The 25,807-nt window shown below is 45.5% G+C and overlaps 1 protein-coding gene across 1 annotated transcript in view; it reads right to left on the bottom strand.

Moving 5' to 3' along the window:
- LOC138497458 (desmoglein-4-like) overlaps nt 1-25,807 on the bottom strand; it is a 147,114-nt gene that overhangs the window by 41,150 nt on the left and 80,157 nt on the right. The window contains exon 9 of the mRNA XM_069620958.1: nt 21,575-21,846. Within this exon, the coding sequence (XP_069477059.1) occupies nt 21,575-21,846 (272 nt within the window). The remainder of the gene's footprint in view (nt 1-21,574; nt 21,847-25,807) is intronic.

Here is a 25,807-nt window from a genome sequence, read left to right as displayed (position 1 = left end):
CAGTGGACCATGCAAGGCAGGTCTGTGTTGCTTTCCCAAATATGCACAGCCCACTGGGGATGCGCCTGAGGAACTGCTCCTCTGAATGTGTGTAGGGGGGTCCTGCTCCTCCTCCTCCCCAAACGTTCAGACATTTGCAGCATTGACAATGGAGTGCTCTGGCTCTTGTAAGGATGTGCAGGAACCAGGGAACGCTCTTTGCTTCCTGGTTCCTGTTCTTGCTGCCCGGGAGCTATAGGGCTACATAGAGGCATTGGTGTTGTGAAGCAAAGTTCGCCCTAGGGCTGTAGGTAAAATGAATTTTTATGATGTATAATCATGTCTTATATGTGTGAAAATGAGTGAATGCATGATGTATGGGTGTGCGTGTGAATGAGCTTGTCAATGCTGTGTGTGAAGGAGAAAGTACATGTTGTGTGAACACATCTGCATGTGTGTTTGTACTGGGCCGAGGAGCTGATTTTGGTGGGTGAGCAGGTGAGCGGGTGGAGGTTGTGCGGGGTGCGGAAATGACAGCATTGTTTACTGGGTATCTATCACAAAGCAAGGAAGTTATGTGCTATTATGTGAGTGACTGGATTGGCATTTTGATGCAGCAAGTCTAGCCATTTCTTACTGTAACATGACATTTGTTACTTGGCAACTATGATAAAGGATGCACGATATGTGATATTAATTGGCTAGACTGCCAATAGCTGGGGTGAGATTTAATACTAAGGTATGGCATTTGTTACTGGATATCTATGATAAAGCAAGCATGATACATTTTATTACCTGGCTGGCTGGCATTTTGGTGCAGGCAGTCTAGCTATTTGTTACTGTGGAACGGTATTCTTTGGAGGTGTCTATGATAAAGAAAGCATCATAAGTCTTTTGTGTCTAGGCTGGCCTACATTGTGCTGCCAATTTGGAAATGTATTCTTATTGTGGCATGGAATTTTATTGGCAGAGTCAACATGATTATGGGGATACTGCCACATATTGGCAGAGCCAGCGTGGATATGGTTTCTTAGAGGATCATTACTGGAATTATGCACAAAAAATGAGTATTTTATTATATGGGGATACTGGTATACATTGGTGCAGCAAGCATGGAGATGCACAGGCATAGCCAGTGTGAACTTGTTTTTATAATGGCGTACATTGTGAGCAAAGGCAGCTTGAAAATGCAGTGGGAAATGCTCCTGGCCGCTGTTGGTGGCTTGCATCTTTGGGATTTTTAGATTGGAGTTACCCTACAAAATCAATTGCGATTTTTCTACAAAAAACGTGATCTATGATTATAAAAAATATTTTCTTGGGTGAGTACCCCCCAAACCTTGCTGGGTTGAACTGGCATACTTGTGGAAAATATATAACCCCTCAAATAAAAATAAAAAATCACCAACATCCACTGATCTCACAGAATTGTCTCCTAATGTATTCGTTTTGACTATCCTTTGGGGTCACCAAAGTGCCAAACCGGAGTTTAAAATTAAAATCAAAGCATTTTGTAATGCTATAAGTATCGATAATCACATTTATTATTGGAATTAAGGCGGCACACTACTATAATGTTGTGGGTGTAAGCAAGAGCCTCTACTTTACATAACCACAGAGTTTCAACGGAACACTTAATTTCGTGTATTTTATTTCTTGTGATTGCATGTCAACCACTCGGGATAGAGCCACTTTGTGGTGCTTCCAAGGTAAGGGACGAGGAAACATACACATGATCTTTCACAGACTTGGATGTATTTAGATCAGTGAGTGCAGAGGGAAGAGGAGGAGGACAATTTCAGGGATTACTCTAGTGGTAAATGATGGCAATTCAAAGGGCGAAGTAAGTACTGGGCCAAGAAAGGGCTAGTAAAGACCTTTGACAGGGGTAAAACAATGGGCGTAGGTGCTGAACCTAGCAGTCAAGGGTTAGAGGGAGTCAGTGCAATGCTGCAACAAAGGGTGTAGTAAAGGGATAGGCAGTGCAGAGCGTCTCAGGGCTACATGCAATAGTAGCAAGGCAAAGGCAGGGAACAAGGCAGATTATATTTTAGAGAGGAGTGCCATCATTCTTTTCCTTAAGGTCATTTTCCTCCCTCATCAAGTCCACTTGGTGGCCATTCGAGAGGGTCTTGCTGGCATCTTCTATAGTGCTTCATCCAGGTCTCTCCCTCCTAAAAAGTAGTGGTCAAAGTGTACGAAAAGAAGTAGTGGAACTCTGTTCCCTACTGGTCTGCCACCGCAAACCCCTTTGTCATGCTCCCTGCCACGCACAATACTTGCCCCCAAAGATATGCACCTGCTGTTTAAGGGAACATTCAGTGCAGTGCACTGAAAGTGCAAGTTTCAACTCCTTCCCACACTTAACGAAACCTTTCCGGAACAGTTTCTTTTGAAAATAGAAGTACAGGTGCAGTAAAAGCTAATTTAAAAAAGAAGAGGAGCCCTGCTCCCAACCTCTCTCACCCACTTCGACCACTGCTAAAAAGGCCCTCGTTTTGTTTGCATAAGATAATCGGAGCAACCTAGGTGGGTGGTCGTTGTTGAGCTTTAGGTAGCTAGGTCAGCACTATCACTGAGGGCTTTGTGAATGATACACCAGACTTTGAAGTTGAAGCAGGCAGCTCCAGAAGATCAAGGGAGAGATAATAAGGTTGACATGATGTGATTTGGGGATTAAGGAAAACCCTTAGCCAACTACCTTCTTAGGATGATCTGGAATCAATCTTTTGGGCAGCCACAGAAACAGACTGTTGCAGTAGTCAAGTCTAGAGATCCCCACGGGTCTTGTAACCGGTACCCTTTGTGCTAGGTTCAGGAAAGAGAGAATGCGCTTGCATGCAGCTGGAAATGGGATATGAGAGTGATCTCTTGGGGAAAAGGACAGCATACAATAGTGTTGAAGATCACACCAAGCTGTTTAGTGGAGGGGGGTGTGTTCTCCCCAGGTCACAGGCTAGGAGAAAGAAAGATCCATCCGTGGATAGAAGATACGCCAAAGTGCATGATATCAGTTACTGAAATGTTCAGACAGAGGCAGTTGTCAGTCATCCAATTCTGTACCCGCACGAGGCAGGAAGCGATACAATGAAGGAAATGGAAGGTCCTCTGTGACTGAAGGAAATCTCCATGTCATCTGCGTTTCTTTGAAAGGAAGCGGAGAAAGCAGACATTAGGTCTGTTAGCGGTTTGAGGTACACATCACATTCCCATGATGATAAGGGGTAGAGCTTTGCAACACTCCACAAGTGAGGAATGTGGAAACGGCCCGATTTGACTGGGAGTTTTCTGTTAGAAAGGGAGGAAGCAATCCATTTGAGAGCAGTGCCTTGAATACTAGAAGAGTATTGAAGGACATCCAGCAGGATGGAGTGGTTTTCAAGGTCAAATGAAATACAAAGTTTAAAGAGAACATAACGTGGTTTGGTTTTGAAGTCCCTTTAAGCAGGGGCACCCCTGAAGCATCATATGAAAGCATTTTACATGGGTAACGTTATTTTTGGGCATCCCTCAATTCTGTCAGTGGCCCTCATTCCAACCCAGGTGGTAAGTTCCCTACTTTACCACCATGGTGTAAACTCTGTTTACACCATGGTGGATGGTGGATTTACCGCCCCATTCCAAGGTGAGTGGGGCGGTAAATCCCCAATCCCCATTTAACCTTCCCCATTCCCATTTTTACCCCATAGAGCATAATGGGAGTGGGGAAGGTGCTAATTACGGCACCGTAAATTACGGTGCCGTAATTAGCGCCAAGGACGTGAAGTGGGAGAATGGAACAAAATGCTCCCACCAATCCCCTCACACCCCTGGCCTAGAGGATCACGGCCCAGGCACCCGCCACGAGAGGAGTTTGCCCATCTACCAGACGACCAAATACCCTGGTACAGGAACATACGGATGTGCCCACCAGCCTGCCCAGCCCATGCCGACACCTGCGGCATGGATGGACTCGACTGAACCATCCAACACTAAATCAACACATCGTTAGAGATGCCATGACGACCTAGCCAACGGTCAGCACACCCGTGCAAACATGCACACTGGACACTCCCACACCAAACCACACGAAGAACATATTCAGTGCTATGACGTAGGTGACGGACACACCCACTGACGCGCATCTTTATTATTTTTCACATAGGCTTTTTCAAATGCAGAAACGCAAGACGCACAATGAACTCATCTAAAATGCTTGCTCACGCTTCTCCTAAACCCATGCATTACAATGAGAAATATAACAAAGACATGATACTGGGGATAAAGCAATATGATACCATAACCTAAAGAGCTGTGTATCAAACGGTTTCACCTATGCGCCAGGCCCAAGTAGGCCGCAAGCAAGAGCTTCCATGAACATTGAATGAGCAAGAGTACAGTTGCTGACCCTGCAGAATGAGCCCGGCGAGAGCAGACAGTCAAGGGCACAATGTTGCAAACTCGCATGCCGCAAGCCGACGCCAAGGTCACACCTGCATTTTAAGCCAGGCACACAGTGGAAAATGCAATATTAATTGTGCAGAATTCTGCCTCAACCACGGTCTCACCTCACGTGACCAAGCCGAACCTGACAGGGTGCCAGGCCCAGGAGGAGGGAGGCGCCTGGATCCCACGTTTCAAGACACAGACAGATACAATTAAGCGACTCAATGGACATCTGCGGCGGTGGGAGTAGTCTGCCTTCCAGCATATGAATAAATCCTCACATTGTCTGCACATACCCATAGTGATACATTGTTGCAAATGACAGGTGCACCGCGAGCTGGGAACAGCGATGGTCCCAGACTGGGGAGCTCGCGAGTGGACCAATCAGAACATGGGGCTCTTATCACTGACGCCATTAACATTGACCAATCCTCAGGGGTCTTCATGTAACAATTTTCATGTATCAAATTGAAGGGACAACACAAGTATACCACCTGACTAACCCTCGACCACTAATAACGCTCTCTATACGTATGCTATACTAACCCCACCACTCGAGGAGCCAATCCAGAGTGGCGATAGGTTTTTTGCTAACTTTCCCAGGTGACGCAAGTAGCGCGTCATACTAAGGTAAAAAGGGCCTGCAAGCCCCACGATTAGGGAGAGAGTGTCAGGACGGACGCGTACGGTCCTTGACCCATCCCTGCCATTTTGTTTAATAAACAGCAGAATCACCTTGCTTCTTGCATGTGTCTCATACTCATTTTTTGGGATATACGGGAGGAGTTGGGGCCTCCCTGCCCGGAGGTCTGCGGACGGCCCAGCCGACCCCGGGAGAATTTCCCCCTGACAAGTTGGAGGCACTGCTGAGATCTGTTTGAGGTCTGCTTTTATTTTATTTTTCCGAGTACTCCCGTTGCGAGGAAGCCCGGCGGCGCGGCCCCCTCTGCCGCTGCCCCCTTTTGAGGAGTACAGGACCATCGCGGAACTGCGAGAAGACCGGACAGCGCAATCCGGATATTGGCCTTCGGGAGCCGGTTGAGAAGTATCCCGCCCGCGGTTGGCGAGTGTCCAGACGTGGTCCAGACGAGGGGAGGTGGCGAGCCGCTTGGAGGGGTGCACGCAGTCGAGCGGCCCCACATCAAGAGAACTTGGTGAGTATGCCACGCACAACAAGCAATGTGAAATTGTGAGGGAGGGGGGAGGAATTGAATACGGGAGGCGGGAGGTGTTACACAGGTGCGCGGCGAAGGTTTGATAAATTAGTGTTGACGGTGCAATGAATGGTAGCTGGACAAGTGCGAGAGCAGTCCGCTACGTTACGGAAGAGAAGGGGGCGGAGCACGAAAACATCACGTGCGGCCGCTCGTAGACACTGATTGGCCTAGGTCGCGACCACGTGTAAGGGTGTGTGTGTGTGGTTTCCTACGATTTGGTAATTATTGATCAATGAGTAGATGAGGATCCCTATTGATCGAGCAGGAAACCTGATAGATAGATGACGTTTCCCTGTAGGCGGTAGCTAGCTGGTTGCCCAATACGGAAGATAATTGGCTGGTTAAGCTCCCCTGTCGAGGGGCGTATCACACGCGAGGCGACGCAGCGTGCGCAGTCCGATCATATTGTTGATTACCTTGTTCCAGGCGTGACAGGAAGACAGCTGTGGGGTTAACGGGGGTAGATTGCAAGCGTATTTTGAACTTTTAAAAACATATGAAGAACTTACCAGTAGCTTGAAGAGATCGGTGACATCACCAGTAGGGCTTTCATAGGATATCTCGAGCACAAGGCATCTTTGTTTCTGAGAGTGGTGGGGAAGAAGGTTGTGGTAAGGGAGTGGAAACGGAGGTAAACGGTAATGAGTTGATCGGGGGAGGTGAAAAGGGGGACGTGGCTGCGCACAGAGAACGGCGGCTACGGCAAGTGTAGAAAGGGGAGGAGGAGCAAGTGAAAGTGGGACGGCTGTATAAGAACGTCACAAGGGGCACGCAGCTGCAGGGGGCTACGTGCGCCTCGGCCGCAGGGGGCCGTAAAGGTGTTCGGTAAAGGAAGAAAAGAAAGAAAAGAATATACAAATGCAAATGCTATATTTTACTAATTTTCCTTAGCGGACTATCGCAAGTCCCCAAACTTACGGGGCCAGGTAAAGATCTAAGGCTGTATAGTGTACACTGTTAGTAAGATAACCGCTACCAAATAGGGGAAGGATAACAAGTGAAGCGCTACTATGTCATACGGGGCAGGATCGGGAGGGTGGGGGAACGCCCTCACTACCCCGCTACAACACATATGTAAAACACTGTCACCCCATAGGGAGAAACTGATCAAGTATAGCATAGAATGGACACAGGGGACGGACAACAAAATGACAACACCATGGCCGCCTAATGGCAGTTTCGATCCATATACCCAACATTCACTATTAACCCATCTGCATAACACATACAAGGGGAAGAAGTTGATGCACCACGTGGAGGTGTTTAACTTATGGAGGATGTTCCAAGGGTCCCGACCAGGACTAAACGGAATGTTCATTATGGGGGAAACAACGGAAGAGGAGAAGATTAAGGAGGAAGGAGAGAATGGGGAAAAAGAGAGTGAAGGCACACAGAACACAGGGAACGGAGAAGAGGGAGGAGAGAAGAGTAACAACATAAACGAAAAGGAAATAAAAAAGGAACAGAGCGACGATATACCCCTAGCGAAGGTAGTGAAAAAGGAGGAAGGGGGGTTATATCCTTTAACAGAACTACGAGACATGGTCCAATTAAGGGCGGCTGAGGGATACTCGAACCCGGCATACAGCCCGCCACCATATACAGCCACAGGTAGCCACACAGGAAGGGAGCAGAGTAGCACGACGGGATCAGCTCGCACGAAAATGCCCGCAGGGGAAGGGGGGATTGGCAAAGAGCAGATCGCAGGAATAGGACAGGATGAGTGGGTAGCTGCGCAGGTATTATTAAAATTACGAGGTTCATTAACAGAAGAAGAGGAGGCGGTAGTAAGGAAAATGGACGAGGACAACACCAGGAAGAGTGAAAGGAAAGGGGAAGAGGGGAAAAGAAAGGGGGAAGAGCTGTTACGACAGAAGGAAGAGATTTTGGAAGAACGATTAGCAGAATTAAGGGATGAACAGAATACACTGATAAAACAGCTCGAGAGAGAGGAAAGAGAGAGAGCACGGGAAAGGAAAGAAAGCAAGAATGAGCTGGACAAAATGAGGGAACGAACTGAGGAGAAAAAGAGAGAAGCAGAAAGGGTGAAGGCAGTAGCAGAAAGGGTATCCAGAGCAGCACTGCGTGACAAGAAAAGGGAGGAAGAAGAGAAAGAAAAGGAAATGGAAATATGGAGAAGGAGATTACTATCAGAAACGACAAGGAAATACGAAGAAGGAAGGATGATAGAGGGTATATTAGAGCGGGAAAGAGCGAGATGGGAAAGGAAGAAAGAAGAAGAAAGGATAATGGAAAAGATGAGTATTGAAGTAATTGAGGAATTGAAAAAGAAAAGAGAGGAAATTGGTAGAGAAATAGCGGAGAAAAATGAAGGGGAAAGAGAAGAAAGGAGAGGGGGGAGTGAAGTAAGGAGGTATGTATACAGAGACACAGAAGTAGCAACAACATCAGCACAAAGGGGAGCAATTGGCAAAGAAGACAAGGGAGGAACGGATCTAATAGACTTAAAAACAGTAACGATTAGGGGGAAAAAGACAGACTGGGTGTTGCCATTAATGGAGGACTTTTGCAGTGAGGAAGGAGAAGGGATAGAGAAGGAAGGGAGAGACAGTGAAAGGGAAAGCTTAGATAAATTATACATCACCCGGACAAATGGAGAATCACCATGGATCTGCAGGAAAAAGAAAGAACTGGAGGGAAGTGAGGAGGAAGAGCAAAGAATAGCGGAAAGGCAGACACGTGCAGCCACACCGTCACCATCCCGTCCCACATGCTCCACTACCTCACGCTCATTACGTGCAACATGCCCATCTAAACTCGCGCCCTTCCCCCACGAACTGACACCCTATGCAGGCAGGCTTAGAGACCTCCCTGGACGCAGGCAGGGAGAACGAATACACACGCCCACATTAAATAAAGGAAATGATAAAAGAAAGGGAAGAGATGGAGGAGAAACAGTTACCAGCAGGGGAAATAGGGACCCCATTGACGATGTAGAAGACAGGGAAGAAGAGGAGGGGTGTACGGATTCGATTGTGTGGGACCCAAGGGGCCAACCAGGACACAACTTAATGCCACTTCTGGAGAGGGGAGGGGTTAGACCACAATACGTCCCCTGGAAGCATGCAGACAAGGAAAATATAAAGTGTAGGCTCCCATCATTAAGTGGAGGTGCGGGAAAATGGATATATGAAATGGAAAAACACACCGCAGGACAGAAATTGGCAGTGGGGGATGTAAAGGGCCTTCTAATATCAATATTAGGGGATGCATCAGACGACATCTGGAAGAGAGCAGGCTTCCCCGGGGTCACAATAACAAACACATCACACGATGGGGCACCATTCGCAAACTGCAGACATGCATTATGGCAGGCGCTGAGGATACAGTACCCAGACACATCGGACATAGGAGCAATTACCTCACGCAAGCTGCGTGAGAACGAAGATCCTGTTGATTATATCCAGGAAATTCAAGAGAAGTGGCGTATGGAAACTAGAGAACAATGGGACAAGACACCAGCAATATTCTATCATATACTAGTACAAGGGCTCCCAGAAGCAGTTCAGAAACAACTAAAGAAAGTAGTGGGGATGGAAGCAAAAGCATGGCCAGAAATACAACTGATGATAGTGCATCATTGTAGGACATGGCAAGAAAAAATGAAACAAAAGGAAGAGGATAGAAAAATGGAAGAGGCTAAATTAGTACAGAAAAAACTTACTAAATACACGATGGAAGGTGCACTAATAACTACACCTGCAACAATGACTCAAAGCTCCACACAAGTAGTGGCTGCACAAGATCCCTCCCAAATACAATCATCACAGAATGTAACACAACAGCTCCCGCCACTCCAACCTTACACGACTAACATGGGAGGACGATACTCAACGCCAGGAGCTGGGTATTATAATTACAACAGGGGAAGGGGAGGAATGATGAGGGGGAGAGGATACGGATATAACACACAACAGCAGGGGGGAGGATTTAGAAATTTCTACCAACCAATATACCAGGACAACCCAGGAAGCTTTCCATGGCAGAACAGGGAACCACCGGTGTGTTGGATTTGTGGATTAGTAGGGCACATGTCACGCACGTGTAGAGTGAGACCAGGCACACCATCATGGGGTGAACAGGGACAACAAGGGCCTACACAGGAACAGCAGGGCATCCAGCAACAGCAGGCATTGCAACAGGGAAATGGGCAGCAACAACTAGTAACACAACAACAGCCACAGACATATTCACTGCCACAACAACAGGTAGCGATAACACAACAACCCCAAGTACAGCAAGTACAGCAACCTGCCCAAATCCAAGACCATAACATAACCTCTACCAATACACAACTACAGCAAACACAACTGGGAAGGGTGACGGTCCTGGGACACAACCCTTACACAGGAAGTGGTCAATCATTATACCCTCAATAGGACAGCCCACAGACGGCCTTGGTGTGTCCCATCCTGTCGGTAACACCTTATAGTGCGGAGGAACCACGCATAGAGGTAACGATAGGTGACAAAATATTATCATTCCTTGTTGACACCGGGGCGACCCGGTCTTGCATAAGGGAAGGTAAATTTAAGATGTCAGGTGAAGCCATGAACACCCAAGGATTCTCTGGGGCTAGGGGGTTGGTTCCCTTTACTCATAACATTCCCTTATCAATAGGGGATTATGACATGTCAGTCCCGCTTTTATATTCTACAGCCTCACCAGTAAATATACTGGGGAGAGACATAATGAGCAGGTTGAATATGACGATCTCCTTTACGGAAGACGGCATAATTTGCTCCACTCCAGGAATTAACATGCTCACTGCACGACAAAGTATGCAAGCATACTGTGGACAGACAGTGATTAGGGCTGAGCCAGTAGATGGTGAACTGTTCCAGTACGGGACCGACATGGCATTTGCATGGATGCCAGGAATAGAAGGAAAGATCTGGAGGAGGCCAGCAGCCTATTTGTTTAGACCAGAAACACCAGCCAATGAACCAGAAGGAAAGGTGATTTCAGTGAACATAGAGAGCATTATAGCAACTGCTGATTACATTGCAGTACATGCCCAAGACAGAGAAGGAAGAGCATGGAGGGCAGTGATAGCACTAGCAGAGGGATGTAGACTCACCCAGGTGTCAGATGAGGAGCTCTTCTCAGAAGAAAAGGAAGAAGGTGAAATGGTGTTTATGATGAGTGTAGAAATATGGCTAAGAGTGACGTACAAACAAGTGGCACAGAAAATTGCAATGGCACTTGAAGCACCCACATCCACCCCAGTTCCCTTCTTTGAGGAGGATATGGCAAAGGTACCAACATCATTATGGACTACTAGTCCCTATGACGTGGGGTGCATAAAAAGTATAGGGGGAGTAAGAATAAAATTGAAAAAAGGTGCAATACTCCCCAGAGTGAAACAGTACTCACTATCAAAAGAGGCAGATGAGGGCATATATGAAACAATAACGGCCCTTATAAATAATGGCATATTGGTACCATCAGAATCACCATGTAACACAGCTGTATACCCAGTGCGCAAAGCTAAAGGGGGGTCTTGGCGCTTCATACAGGACCTCAGGCCCTTGAACAACATAGTGGAAGCAGAATACCCCATAGCAGCAAACCCGGCCACAATATTGTGCGGCATTCCAGCAGAGGCATCACGATTTACAGTGATAGACCTCAAAAATGCCTTTTTCTCAATACCCCTGCACCCAGACTCACAAGATCTGACAAGCTTCACGTACAGAAACACAAAGTGGAAACACACCAGATTGCCACAAGGGTACTGCGAGTCACCCTCAATCTTCAACAGAGTAATACAGATGGACTTGGGTAACATTGAAGTGGAAAGCACAGTGTTGCAGTATGTTGATGACATAATAATTTGCAGCACAAACGAAAGAAGATGCAGAGAGGACTCATTGAAGATGCTGACAATATTGGCTGAAAAGGGTTACAAGATAGACAAGGAAAAGTTACAGTACTGTCAGGAACAGGTACTTTACATTGGTCAGCTCATATCCCAATACGGAAGAAAGATTGCACCACAAAGAGCACAGGCCATTTCAAAAACGCTGCTGCCCCAAACAGTGAGGGAACTGCAGCAGTTCCTGGGACTGTGCAACTACTGTAGAGCCTGGGTATTTGATTACAGATCATACATAGGACCCCTACTTGAGGCATTAAAAGAAGCTAACAAAGGGGAGAAAAAGTTGAGGTGGACAATGGAAATGAAAGAGGCCTTTGATGAACTGAAAGATGCAATATCAACTGCTCCGGTGCTGGCCACCCCAGATTATGAACGACAATTCTTTATATTTTCACATTGCGACTCAGCAGTAATGAAAGCAGTGTTGGCTCAAAAAACAAGCATGGGTTACAAACCAGTAGCTTTTTACAGCGGCCACTTGGATCCTGTGATGTTAGGTCATTTCCCTTGCGAACCAGGTCTTGCCGCAGCTGCCTTTGCGGTAGAGAAAGCATCAACAATAACAATGGGGTGCCCAACCACACTATTTGTGGAAAATGCACTATTTGCAATATTGAACAAGCCTAAGTCCACACTAACCACGCAGAGGGCGTCAGGTTATGAGATCATCTTATCTAGACCAGAACTATCAATTGTTAGATGCAGCACGGTTAACCCTGTGAGGTTTATAGCAGAAGTAATTGAGGAAGGAGATTATGCACACGATTGTACACAGACTACCGAAATGTACTCATGTACTAGAAAAGTTGAAGAGAACGCACTAGATGGAGGTGAGCTCTTGTTCATTGATGGGTCATCAACAATAGACCAAAGTGATGGGATAAGGAGAACTGGGGCAGCAGTGGTAAAAATGACAGAGGAACCGGTGTGTGTGGCGATGAAATGCGTACAATTACCACAGCATTACTCTGCTCAAGCAGCTGGATTGGTTGCACTGATCTTGGCATTGAAGGAAAGCTTTGACAAACGAGTGACTATATATTCTGACAGCGCATATGTCACGTCTACTGTCCACTCAGGGTTGTCCAAATGGAGGAGAAGAGGGTTTGCTGACGGCACCCCAGTGCAACATGCTCTCTTGTTAGCTGAACTAATTGAAGTAATAAATGACCCCCAAGAATTAGCTTTGGTCAAATGTACCGCACACACTAATGTAGAAGATCATATCTCAAAAGGGAATGCAGCAGCAGACGCACATGCGAAGTATGCTGCATATTTTGGTGAGATATGGAACCCCCCAGAGTCAGAGAGAGAGAGAGGGAGGGGAATAGCTAAGGAGATGTTGATAAGAGAAGGGTACACCCATCTCCCAGCCACACAGATAATGGAGCTACAAGCGGCTGCACCAATGGCAGAAAAAGAAATATGGGTAAAAAGAGGATGTACAATGTCACCAACTGACGCACTATGGCGCCAGGGTAACACTGGAAAGATGGTAATGCCATTGGCACTATTGAACACCGCCCTGAGCCAACTCCACCACCCAGCCCACACAGGCAAGGAAGTTATTGCAGCCCGAATTAGGGAAGATTGGTTCTGTCCCGAGTTAAATTCCCATGTGACAAATTTTATCAGCAATTGTCTCACATGTCAACAGTTCACGGCCGGTCACACGCTGAAGGTGATAAAAGGTACTATACCCTGGCCAGAGGGACCCTTCCTGCACATCCATATTGACTATGTTGATATGATCAACGTATGTCAAGGAAATAGGTATATGATTGTAGTAGTATGCCCATTCTCCAGGTGGATTGAGGCAGGACTCTGCTCACACCCAGATGCATTCAGAGCAGCTAAATTTCTAGTGAGGGAGGTTTTCTAGTGGGGAGTGTGCGAGGTACTGCGGTCAGATAATGGCCCGCATTTCGCTAATGAAATGTTCCAGCACATCACATCCTTACTGAACATCAAGCATAAATTTGCATGTGCATATCACCCGCAGGCCAACGGTATATGCGAACGCCTGAATGGCCTACTGAAGGAGGCAATTGCAATTGCAAAGATACAACAAACAACAAAGAAGAGTTGGTTGTATTGCCTTCCGCTAGCCCTATTTGAGCTAAGGAATAGACCAGGCTCCGATCACCACCTCACCCCTCACGAGGTGGTGACCGGACGTCAAATGCGCCTTCCTCTAACGCCAACATCAAGAGCATTCACAGATTATGAAAACACTGCAACTGTTCTTGGTGATAAAATGTACCAATATGTGTCTTCTTTGATTACTAGCGTAGTGTTTGTGTCTCAACAGCTCGAGCGCACGCGGGGCGGGTCTAAGAGTGATCAACAAGAAGATGCGGATAAAGAATTGGAAAAGGGAAAACTGTGCAAAATTGCTAAAGGTGACCACGTACTACTCCGCAATTTCAACAGAAAGTGGAACAGCCCACGCTTCACTGGCCCCCACCTGGTAGAGGAAGTATCCACGAGAGCAGTAAAGTTACAGGACAAACGTGCCTGGAATCACCTACACGACGTAAAGATCTGCAAACTCCAGACCCGCCCTAGAGTCACCGACAGGGCCATTGGAAGAACAGCAACAGCGTCACCCACGGAAGAAGAGACTTCTACCACAGCTGACGACCTAAGTGTCTCCCTACCCTACCACCCCCCAGATTCCCCAGAGACAACTACTGAAATAGAGAAGGGTAATTCCCATACCGCCCACCCCATGGTCACACGATCAGAGAGTAAAGAGACTTCCGCCAGTTGAGCTCTAAACCCTCTGCCTATCGACGTCCTACCCACTGCAGTAATCACCCGACTGAAGGACATTATCTTGCACATATACACATGTAAACACTTGAATGTTCTCTTTTTTTTTCTCTCGCACATGCAGGTACCGCGTATTATTGTACTGCTAAGAAAACAGATAACTAACAAGGTTCACTGCCCAGGAGTAGATGATACCCTCAGACGATAACTACCCTGAAGACCTATCACACCAATTTGTCTATCACATAAAAAGGCCAAAGTACCTGAAAAGAAGGAGGGTACGTGTCTACTACACAGCATTTCTCTTGGCCATAGAACAATCAATGCCCCATATTCACCAATACTTGCCTGTCCTAAGAGATAGATCGCTTAGATTGGCGTGGGAACAGCTCTTCGCCTGGGCACTGAACGACTACTTGATAGGGAGAGCTTGAAAACAACAACTAACACTAATAACAAGCATATTGAGAATTTTCAGGTGGGCAACTTTAACGTCACAAGAATTAGCTGCCGGACTGCAGCAAGGTAAGAGCAAAATGCCGGTGAGACTAGCCTCTGTAATAAAGATGATAGGGATTTTGATGATCACCGGGTTCTTGACTGCCTCTGTATGGCAGAACAGTTATGTTATCAGTATTTTGGCTGTACCCAAACCTAATATACCCCCACCCACGGCTGCAACAGGTGTTACGTCAGGTGGTACTAGCAAAATTCCACACAACGGAAATAGAGTTAAACGCAGCACATACTCAGATAATAAAGGTATTGACAACTGCATACAAGATTCAGCACACGTCTCGAACAACATGTGGTACCAACACATGACTCAAATAGGTAAGCAGACAACAGAAGACAGCTGCTACGTCTGCTCATTGATCCCATACGCCATGAGCGCTTCTCGAACTTTCGTTGCCACGGAAATAGATGAAAAGACAGCACGATTTATAATATACTTGGCACTGTTCCAAACGAAAGGGAGATTTCAAGGGAACACGGTGCACCTGGTATGGAAAACGCGAGACACATACCCATACGAAAACAACTTCATCAAGGTTTATTTGAGTTACCACAAGACCAGTTTGCATGCTGAAGCATTCAGATACATAACAAGTGGCCCTGAAAAAGGAGAAACAAAGAAAGTAACACTACAATACCTACCATGTGATTGGTACGCCACTGAAGTTCCTGGTAAACAAGGATGTTGGGAACGACCACTGATAATAAGGGAAGGTGTACCTGGACAACAAATGGGACATAGGAGTGGTTGGCAGCAACATGGTAACGAGAGAGGATACTACAACTATTGCTGAACACAACAACAGATGTTGGACGACTTGGGTCAAGTACGTACCCATGCTAACGTGGATAGAGAAGGATGAAGACCCAATAACAATACTGCCGCTGTCTGCACCTTAGGTATGGTACCAACATAGAGGAGAAGTGGACGTGGGATACAACACCAACTGTGCAAGCGTGACGGAGTTACCTGAGGGGGGAGCAGGAACAGCAGTATTAATGGACCATTACTGGGCCTGCGGAGACAAGGCATATCACACACTGCCCCCTCTGTGGAATGGTATATGCACAATGGTACACGTTAATGTACCATCACTAGTGGTGCCCCAGAAACATGTGGATGTGGCAAACTTCCCTAAAATGGATGAAGGAAACAAGAGGAAGAAGAGATCTGTACAACCTCAGAAGGGGCGAGAGAACCAAAACAACGGCAACAACACTGTCCTGAATAGAAAGAAAAGACAAAGAGAACCTCTGACAGGAAATTACTTATGGGGAAGGTCGGAAACAGCACTCACTTCAATCCCACCAGAACACAGACTATTCAGCAGAGCAGCAATGTTCTTCTACTCAATAATACATCCGGGACTACAGGCTTACGCAAACGCAAAATGGCTCCAGATAACTCGATGGGAACTAATGATGACAATTAATTCTACAGTAAATGGATTCAACGCAATAAAAGAGGAACTGCGAGCAGTGAGGATGGTAGCACTACAGAACAGATATGTACTGCACCTCCTCACTGCAATGGAAGGAGGAGTTTACGCAAAGATAGGACAATCATGCTGCACATTCATTCCTGCTAACGATGCTGACAATGGTACACTGACAGAAGCAGTATCACAATTGGCCAAGATGCACTCCAAAATGATGGATGAAAGTAAAGGTGTGAAAAAGGATGACAGCTGGTTTTCGCTATTATGGTCATGGATGCCATCTTGGCTGTCGGACGGACTGAAGATTATAGTTGGATGCATTATTTTGGCTGGAGCTGCACTGATCATAATAAGACTTTGGAAGGCCCGGAATGCACGCACCACAGACGAAATGATCGAAATGGTTGGTATGCACCCCTTGATGCCAGCAGATGATGGCCAACACACAGGCACAATAATAAAAGAGAGAGAGAAATTGCGCAACCAGATCATCACCAATCACCTGGACCCACCATCTGTGAAGCTCGAAAACCCAAGAAAGCCAAGGAGCTACATAGGGAAATGGGTATACTGCACACCTGGAGGAACCTGTGTATATATGTATTGGTCATTTGAAGACCATGTTAACCACTATGGACATTTGGGAGGAGTAACTAAAATATGGAGAGTGAGAGGAGATAAGGAAAAGGATATGTTTGTGGTCGACAAGTCGACCAGAGGGGGGACTGAAGTGGGAGAATGGAACAAAATGCTCCCACCAATCCCCTCACACCCCTGGCCTAGAGGATCACGGCCCAGGCACCCGCCACGAGAGGAGTTTGCCCATCTACCAGATGACCAAATACCCTGGTACAGGAACATACGGATGTGCCCACCCGCGTGCCCACCAGCCTGCCCTGCCCATGCCGACACCTGCGGCATGGATGGACTCGACTGAACCATCCAACACTAAATCAACACATCGTTAGAGATGCCATGACGACCTAGCCAACGGTCAGCACACCCGTGCAAACATGCACACTGGACACTCCCACACCAATCCACACGAAGAACATATTCAGTGCTATGACGTAGGTGACGGACACACCCACTGACGTGCATCTTTATTGTTTTTCACATAGGCTTTTTCAAATGCAGAAACGCAAGACGCACAATGAACTCATCTAAAATGCTTGCTCACGCTTCTCCTAAACCCATGCATTACAATGAGAAATATAACAAAGACATGATACTGGGGATAAAGCAATATGATACCATAACCTAAAGCGCTGTTTATCAAATGGTTCCACCTATGCGCCAGGCCCAAGTAGGCCACAAGCAAGAGCTTCCATGAACATTGAATGAGCAAGAGTACAGTTGCTGACCCTGCAGAATGAGCCCGGCGAGAGCAGACAGTCAAGGGCACAATGTTGCAAACTCGCATGCCGCAAGCCGACGCCAAGGTCACACCTGCAAATTAAGCCAGGCACACAGTGGAAAATGCAATATTAATTGTGCAGAATTCTGCCTCAACCACGGTCTCACCTCACGTGATCAAGCCGAACCTGACAGGGTGCCAGGCCCAGGAGGAGGGAGGCGCCTGGATCCCACGTTTCAAGACACAGACAGATACAATTAAGCGACTCAATGGACATCTGCGGCGGTGGGAGTAGTCTGCCTTCCAGCATATGAATAAATCTTCACATTGTCTGCACATACCCATAGTGATACATTGTTGCAAATGACAGGTGCACCGCGAGCTGGGAACAGCGATGGTCCCAGACTGGGGAGCTCGCGAGTGGACCAATCAGAACATGGGGCTCTTATCACTGACGCCATTAACATTGACCAATCCTCAGGGGTCTTCATGTAACAATTTTCATGTATCAAATTGAAGGGACAACCCAAGTATATCACCTGACTGACCCTCGACCACTAATAACGCTCTCTATACGTATGCTATACTAACCCTACCACTCGAGTAACCAATCCAGAGTGGAGATAGGTTTTTTGCTAACTTTCCCAGGTGACGCAAGTAGCGCGTCATACTAAGGTAAAAAGGGCCTGCAAGCCCCACGATTAGGGAGAGAGTGTCAGGACAGACGCGTACGGTCCTTGACCCATCCCTGCCATTTTGTTTAATAAACAGCAGAATCACCTTGCTTCTTGCATGTGTCTCATACTCATTTTTTGGGATATACGGGAGGAGTTGGGGCCTCCCTGCCCTGAGGTCCCCGGACGGCCCAGCCGACCCCGGGGGAATTTCCCCCCGACAGACGCTTAGCGCCTTGGTACTTAACGGCTGCTAAGAGCAGGCGTTAAGGTGGAAATCAGGCGTTAAGGGTTAACGGCGCCAACGGTGCCGTTAAACCCGTAACGCCTGGGTTGGAATGAGGGCCAGTGTCAGTATGCAATGGGAACTTTATTCCCACACAAGTGAAATAAACTGCAAATGATGAAAGGCAGGTAATTACAACTTTTTGAGCACCATTTCAGTATACTTGCTTCAGTTTAAACCTAGATACCACTTAACCAAAGCATTTTAGACAAATGTGACTTGCTTTAGGGACAGTTTAGGAAACATAAGAATTGACTGAGGGAAGGGACCATAACATAAAAAATATGAATACCTATGCCTTTTGAATTCTCAAAGGAAAATATGTTTTATTTAAATGCCACTCAAGTAGGACTCCAGTGAGGCCTCCCACTTTCCGCTATTGGATGTTTTACCCTATGTCTGCAAGTTATGGAGCTGCCTCTGCACCAGGTGACCGTATGCTACTTTTATGCCTGTGTTTGTGAGTTTGCCATGTGAGAGTAATTTGATGCTACAGGCACCCTTTCCTCTATTGCACCTAGAAGCAGTTTTCTACATGTGGGTTGTAAATGTCATATCATGTCATATCAGGGCACCTTTCTCCAACAGGGAAAGAATCTCCTGTAGAAGGATCGGATCTGGCACCCGAAGAGATTGCTTGCTTGGTGGAGAATCTGGAGGTCTTTTTTTAGGAATGAGAAACAGTACCCTTGGGCCACTGTTTGGAGGGCCATGCATTGGATGTAATTCAATGCCATTCTTTCAGATGCTGGGTCAGTCTGCCTCCCACCGGAGTCCTGTGCACAAAGTGCTCAGAGGTTTTGGGGCTGTGGCGGAGGCCTAAGTGGAGGTGGCTGCTTGGGCAGTCATAGGCAAAAGTCTCTAAGGGCACGTGTGAATCTCCTCTGTCCTCTCTAGATAGCTTGGCCTCTTCCTCTTTGGCCAAGAGACAAGTAATACTGAATGGAATGCCCTCTCCAAGCCTGCAAAAGTGGGTGTTGCTGTTGCGGATGAGAGATGGCTGCCACAGCATTAGACGTTTGCAGCATCTCTAAGCTGTCACCTGTCTTTGGACTGAAAAGGTTTGACCCATCATAGGGCATGTCCAGTAGCCTTGATTGAACATCAGGGGCAAATCCAGGCTTGCGTCGACACGCAAAATGGCTGATTGCTGCACTGGTGCCCATACACCTCCCAACACAGTCTGATGCCTCAATTCCTGAGTCTATAAGCCTCCTTGCCTTCATTGATGAGGCTTTTAAAACCGTCCCTCATTTCACCCTCAGGAATTTTTTCTGCTGCCTGGGAAATTATATTTCATAGGTTATATGTATATGTAGCCGGGGCACGAGATGCAGTAATGGCTTTAAAGTGCCATGCTTCATGCAGAAAATACCCTTTTGGTATGGATATCATATTTCTTATCATCCATATCTGCTGGGATGGTCGGATAATCTGCAGCTCTTGAAGTGGAAGGGGTGCCTGCACCACCTCATTATCTAGAGTAGGGTGTTTGGAGAGAAACGCTCTACGTAAACAAGTCCCTAGAAGCTTACCCTCACACGTGATCTGCATGCATCAACTAAAAAGCAAAGCCAAACTTGCACTGCTCCCTCTGCTCCTACTTATCAAACTGATGCCGTTCCCTGGCAGATCATGCCGCACCAGGAGACTATAAAAGTCACAGTAGTGGCCCTACATAAAACCCAGTGACATGGCTTAAGAATACCAAGCCAAGGCTCCTCATTACCAAACATATTATGTGTACAGGCATGAATGCAAGCTGAGCCTACTCGGGCCTGCTACGCCGTTACATAGCCTGCTGGGTGCATTTTAAATAATTGCTTATACATAGTAAACATCAGACACTAAAGTGTTCTGCTGCAAAGAACAGTCATTTATACAGAACATATGTAGACATGTGGTGCATAAAGCACGGTATGGGGCAGACTAATCTTCATTAAGCCGGTAAGATTGATCAGTAAATTAAGTGCTTGTCCTAGACATGGGCTACAGGCTGCCGGAACACAAGTTAGAATCCTGGCAGGGTCTAATCAGCTTTCCATCCTTCCAAGGTTGATACATTGAGTCCAAATTAGCCTTACACAAGCAAGAGGAACCCAGCATGGCGCTCTGACCAAAAGCATGAAATCATAATAATAATTATTATTATTACTATTATTATTATGTGTTTTATTAAAATGACTGGAAGGGAACTGACCTGATAGAGTGTTGCTTCACCACAGTGCTCCTTACATTTAACATTTGTTATTTTAACTTAATGTGAATTTAACAGGGTTTCAAAATAATATATATGTACACATGGGCTGTTCACATGCTTCATTGTGACTTTAACCCGGCCCATTCATGTTACCAGCTCACATGCACTTTATAATCTTAATTGTTTTATGCTGCACTGTCAATGTTTACTGGACCCTCCATCCCAGATCTCCTCCCTTAGATTCACCTGTACGTCCCTGGCCCCCCATCATACTTCTTCCCCTTGCCTTTAGTTCTTTTCCTTCAGTGCCCTGAAGCGGCCCAATTCTGCAATTGAGACACATTACACATCACAATAAAATAATACAATACAAGGTAAAATGTCTTCTAAAAGACATAGGATTTAATCCAAATACATTTCCCCCACAATCCCTTTAACATCCCATCCTATTTGCAAGTGCGCGTGTGCGCTAACACACACTCTTTATGTATTGTTGTAGGATCAGTACTCCAATTTTCAGAATGCCTTTTATATCTAGGTTATTAGTGAAAACTTGCATACACTTTATTAAATGAAATTCTTGGACACATGTCAAGCAGTATTTAGAACAAATATATATATTTTTGTTAAATTAAAAGCTTTAAATAAAACAGTCTCTGCAAGATATTTTATCTGTTCCTCTCCTCTACAGAATTTAAATGGCACCTGAATCTTACTGACACTGAAAATGAGACTATGGATTTTACTAATCATGAAAATGGACAATCGCATTGAAAGAAAGATTAATGTAAACAGTAGACTTACATGACATTTGTTGCAGGTTTTCCGGTGTCCATATCCATGACTACGATTCTTCCAAGGTTATACCTATACAAGGCCTCCCCACTGAGCCCTGCTGGAAGGTTGAAGTACTGCGTGGCTGGCTCAAACGTGAATCCCTCTTTCACGTTGTTTACGTTGATTGTTATGGGCGTAACAGTGGGCTGGTATTGAGATATAACTGAACTGTGGAAAGCAGCTTCGTTTACAAGAATAAATCCAAGATTGACATTTTGTATTGACTCATAGTCAAGTGTCTAAATATGAAAAGAGAAAGAATAAAATAAGTCACTGATTCAGTCGACAGAAACTTGGAATAGAAAGGGAAGATGTACTTCATGAGCAATTCTGTAGTGCCCACCATTGCCTGATTTTGCTCTAATGCCGGGAAGTATTCTGGACACAGAGGTGATCATATCTTTGGGGTGTGATACATGAAGTGTGTTTGCTGCAGTGTGATCATGCATTGCTCATGAGTTTTCTCGGGAGGATAGCTCAGGGGCAATGTGCTCGCCTTAAAAGTAAGATGACACGGAGCAACACAGGTTCGATCTCCGGGTCTGTGCTTAGAAACCTCTGGGTATTAAGCGCATTATAAATAATCAATCATATCATACAATACCTAACAACCATCAGAAACAGCTATTGTTCTGTAATACTGACCAAAACGCATATAATAAAATATGCAGTGCTCAAGCAAATGTATTTGAAATGTTCTCATTTAAAATACTACAATGGTGGCCTTGAATGGGAATTGCATTTAGTCAGTTGAAATTTGTTTCTATTGGATTGTGTGGAGTCATGTGTGTTTTTGGAGACTGGAATCCATGCCATGTGCCCATCAAACGGCAAGAGAAATGATATTGGCTAATTGGGCATACCAAATAAAAACATTACACATCATTTCATTACTGTATACCATTAGCCGGTGCAGGTGAAATCCACTGGAATGCGCTCCCTAAATGCGCACTAAATGTTTTAAAAATACACGTGTTGGCAAAGGGTTCTGGGCTGGCATTTTTATCAAGTTGGGCCATGCGCAATCGGCTGTGTTACATGATGCCCTGGTTCTGCTGGTGTCCTGTTGCGTTGGACAACCATCCTTACATTCCTCTTACATGCTTGGTCTACTATCATTGTGTGTTGTGTCAGTAGCCCCCTGGTAGTAATGTTGTGGTTGTTCAGATGCAAGTTCTAAAGGCCATCTTCATACATCTTCTATTTCTTTTTCTTTTGCTGATAAATTAGAGATTTTCCACTAATTCTGAAAATACTGCGTGAGGTGAAATTATCATAGGATAATGACCGACCCACAAGTTATGGCTCGAGGTGAAGTCGAGAGGCAAAAGGTGGTGAAGAGTCCTTATGCTAAGAAATAATAATACTTCCCTAGGTCTATGTGATTACTAGTACACACTGGTAACCGCAATATAGGCTACCGAGTTGTGCTTATAACATAGAAAACATTGTTGAATAGTGAGTAAAATTAATATTCAAACCATGTTAGTAAATTAAATGTATTTATGTTGTGCAATATTTAACAATCAAGGTTGTCTTAACAATGTACGCATTTCAATAGAATACTTGATTGAACTGGCATGGTTTTAACAAGAGCATGTATTAAGTGTAATATAAAGGCAAATGGTTCATCTATACGAAAGTGAAAGTATTTCAACTTGTTTCAGCTTTTCAGCTTTACCGTTGGGGCATGAAATTGGATGCTTAGTGCTCAGGGAGAGTCTTGTTAAAACAAAATCTTTCCTAGAAGTTAATTTGTTGTTTTTCTTATCTGCTTTTGAAGTCAGAATATTCAGAACACAGTCAATATCAGCAGTTATTGACTGCATCATGAACATTCTGATTAGATGAGAGAAGGTCAATAATGGCTTCTATGTCCAAGTAACACTTAAGTTTAGTCTCATCGGCCCATTTATCAGCGTAGTGCAGAAGTTCAGCGAGCATGTTCAAAATGTTCGATGTCTGTCTACTCTGATTCTGGCTTTTCCACAGTGATTAGGACTTTACATGACTTGTATTCCTCGTGTGAGCCCAAGCAAAGGTTCTGTGTTTCTCTGCACTTGGGCTGACGATCCTAACCTCCCTGCTCCTCTCCTCCAATCCAGTGACTGCAGAGCGTATCACCTGTGTGAACCTCCATGATTACACAGCATGTTATTGCACCTTAGCTGAGTTCCCTTCTGACATGCAGGCTAGTGTGTACCCTGGTGACCATTGATTACGTTAAACATATTGTGCAGTATACCACATTGTGAGCAAATTGCTTTCCGCACACTTCAACAGTTTTAGTAAGGAAGGTTGACATGTGTTTGGGTGGAAGAGATCACAATGGGGATTTGCACGTGTATGACTGTAGAGGAAATGGCAAAATGCTTGAACTGTCCAAGTCTCCAAATGGTAGACCTGCTTATATGGGCACATTTGATGAGTGTACAAAATAAGAACCAATCATGGGTGGCTACACAGTTTGAACACATTCAATTCAGAATTTGTGGCATTTTTCCAAATAATTTTATTTTGAGAATGAAAATGCTGTGCTGCTATTTGAGGTTGGTGGGCACACCTTTCTTCATGGGATGTATACTGGCTGCTTGCTAAATTCTTGCATGCATACTTGCACGAAGAGAAAGCTTCAAAAGAGAACCAGACCACTCAGATATACAGAAGCTGTACCTATTGTGAGACTTGCACCCAAATAATCCAGTGGTCGAAGTGTACGAAAAGAAGTAGTGGAACTATGTTCCCTGCTGGCCTGCCCCTGCTCCCCACAAACCCCATTGCCACAACCCCTCCCACACACAATACCACCCCCCCAAACACTTGCACCTGCTGTTTAAGGGAACGTTCAGTGCAGTGCACTGAAAGTGAAGGTTTCAACTTCTTCCTACACTTTTATTTTAAAACAATTTTAAAACAAAACCATTCCGGAACGGTTTCTTTTTAAAATAAAAGTATAGGAGCTGTACAAGGTATTTTAAAAAAGTATAGGAGCACCGCTCCCGCTCACTTCGACCACTGCTTTGCCTTCACCCCCACCGAGGCTCCATTCCTAGACACGGGTTGTACAGCCCTCTTGACTCTGCTCTCTGCTGTCCACCACATTTACATATAGCAGATTCTATAGTTAATCAAGAGTGTGCCTTCTTGTTCTTGCCAAGACCCTATGCATTAATTCAGTTCAGTCTTTATCTCAATCCAACCTATGCCAGCTTCAAGCGTCTGTCGACAGCATATGGTGCCCGCTTCGCACCATCTATATGATCCCATATGTGGGTGAGCTGTCACAAGGATCTAGTCCCGTGCCAGCAACTTGGGCACTTGGGAAGCTAAAGCATGGCCCTATTTTCCTAGATTCTTCACTCAGTTCACTGAGAGTTATCAGTAGAAGGATTTTTGGAATTGTAAACTGGATCAACAAGGTTCCACATCTTTCTTTGCATAGCCATTCATTTGCACATCATATCAGGCCCACTGCTATAGCTGGCACATGTGCACTCTATACAGATTATCTTAAATATGCGTGTTTTTGGGGTGCTACACTCTACCACTATTTTCTATCACTAAAAGGACAAGCTTGATGAAAATATGGTTGATACTTGTGCTGAACACACGGCTTTTACATAGTTCTGTGATATCCAGACTCAGGATATAGTGCTAAAAGTGTTTGGTTACGCTAAAGCGATGAAGGACCAAGAAGCAGGTCCTCACATCACATAGGGGCAGTCGTAGAAGACTGGATGCCATAGAACCTATGTAATCCATCTCATGTGTGTTGCATAGCACTGGTCCTATGGTGATTAGAGCTCACCTCATACTCTTTCTGGGATATGCCAACAAAATGTGTGTGGATACTGAAGTGTGTGCTCTATCAGTCCACTCTAGACTCCTCCTTTTATGGCAGGGCTGATATGTTTTTGACATGGTAGGACAGATTTGCACATGGTTCTGTAATGGCACAGATGATATTAAAACGCATATATAATGCTGCCCTAAGAGCCTTTAAGTGTAATAACTGCAATGGATGTGACACATTTCCAGCACGCTTTATGTTCTCTGTATCATCGCTAGGCTAATTAATGAAATCACTCTTTCCTGTTATTTGCACATAAGGACAATATATACAAAAAGGAGACTATGAGTGGGTTATAGTAACCCGTACATATACCCTACGTTTTTCACACATGATTGTACTGGCGTACA

Source organism: Ambystoma mexicanum, chromosome 5q (genome assembly GCF_040938575.1).
Source record: "Ambystoma mexicanum isolate Mex_15411 chromosome 5q, UKY_AmexF1_1, whole genome shotgun sequence".
NCBI classification, from domain to species: domain Eukaryota; kingdom Metazoa; phylum Chordata; class Amphibia; order Caudata; family Ambystomatidae; genus Ambystoma; species Ambystoma mexicanum.
The sequence above is the reverse complement of the archived record's forward strand: the minus strand, read 5'-3'. Positions and strand labels throughout refer to the sequence as shown.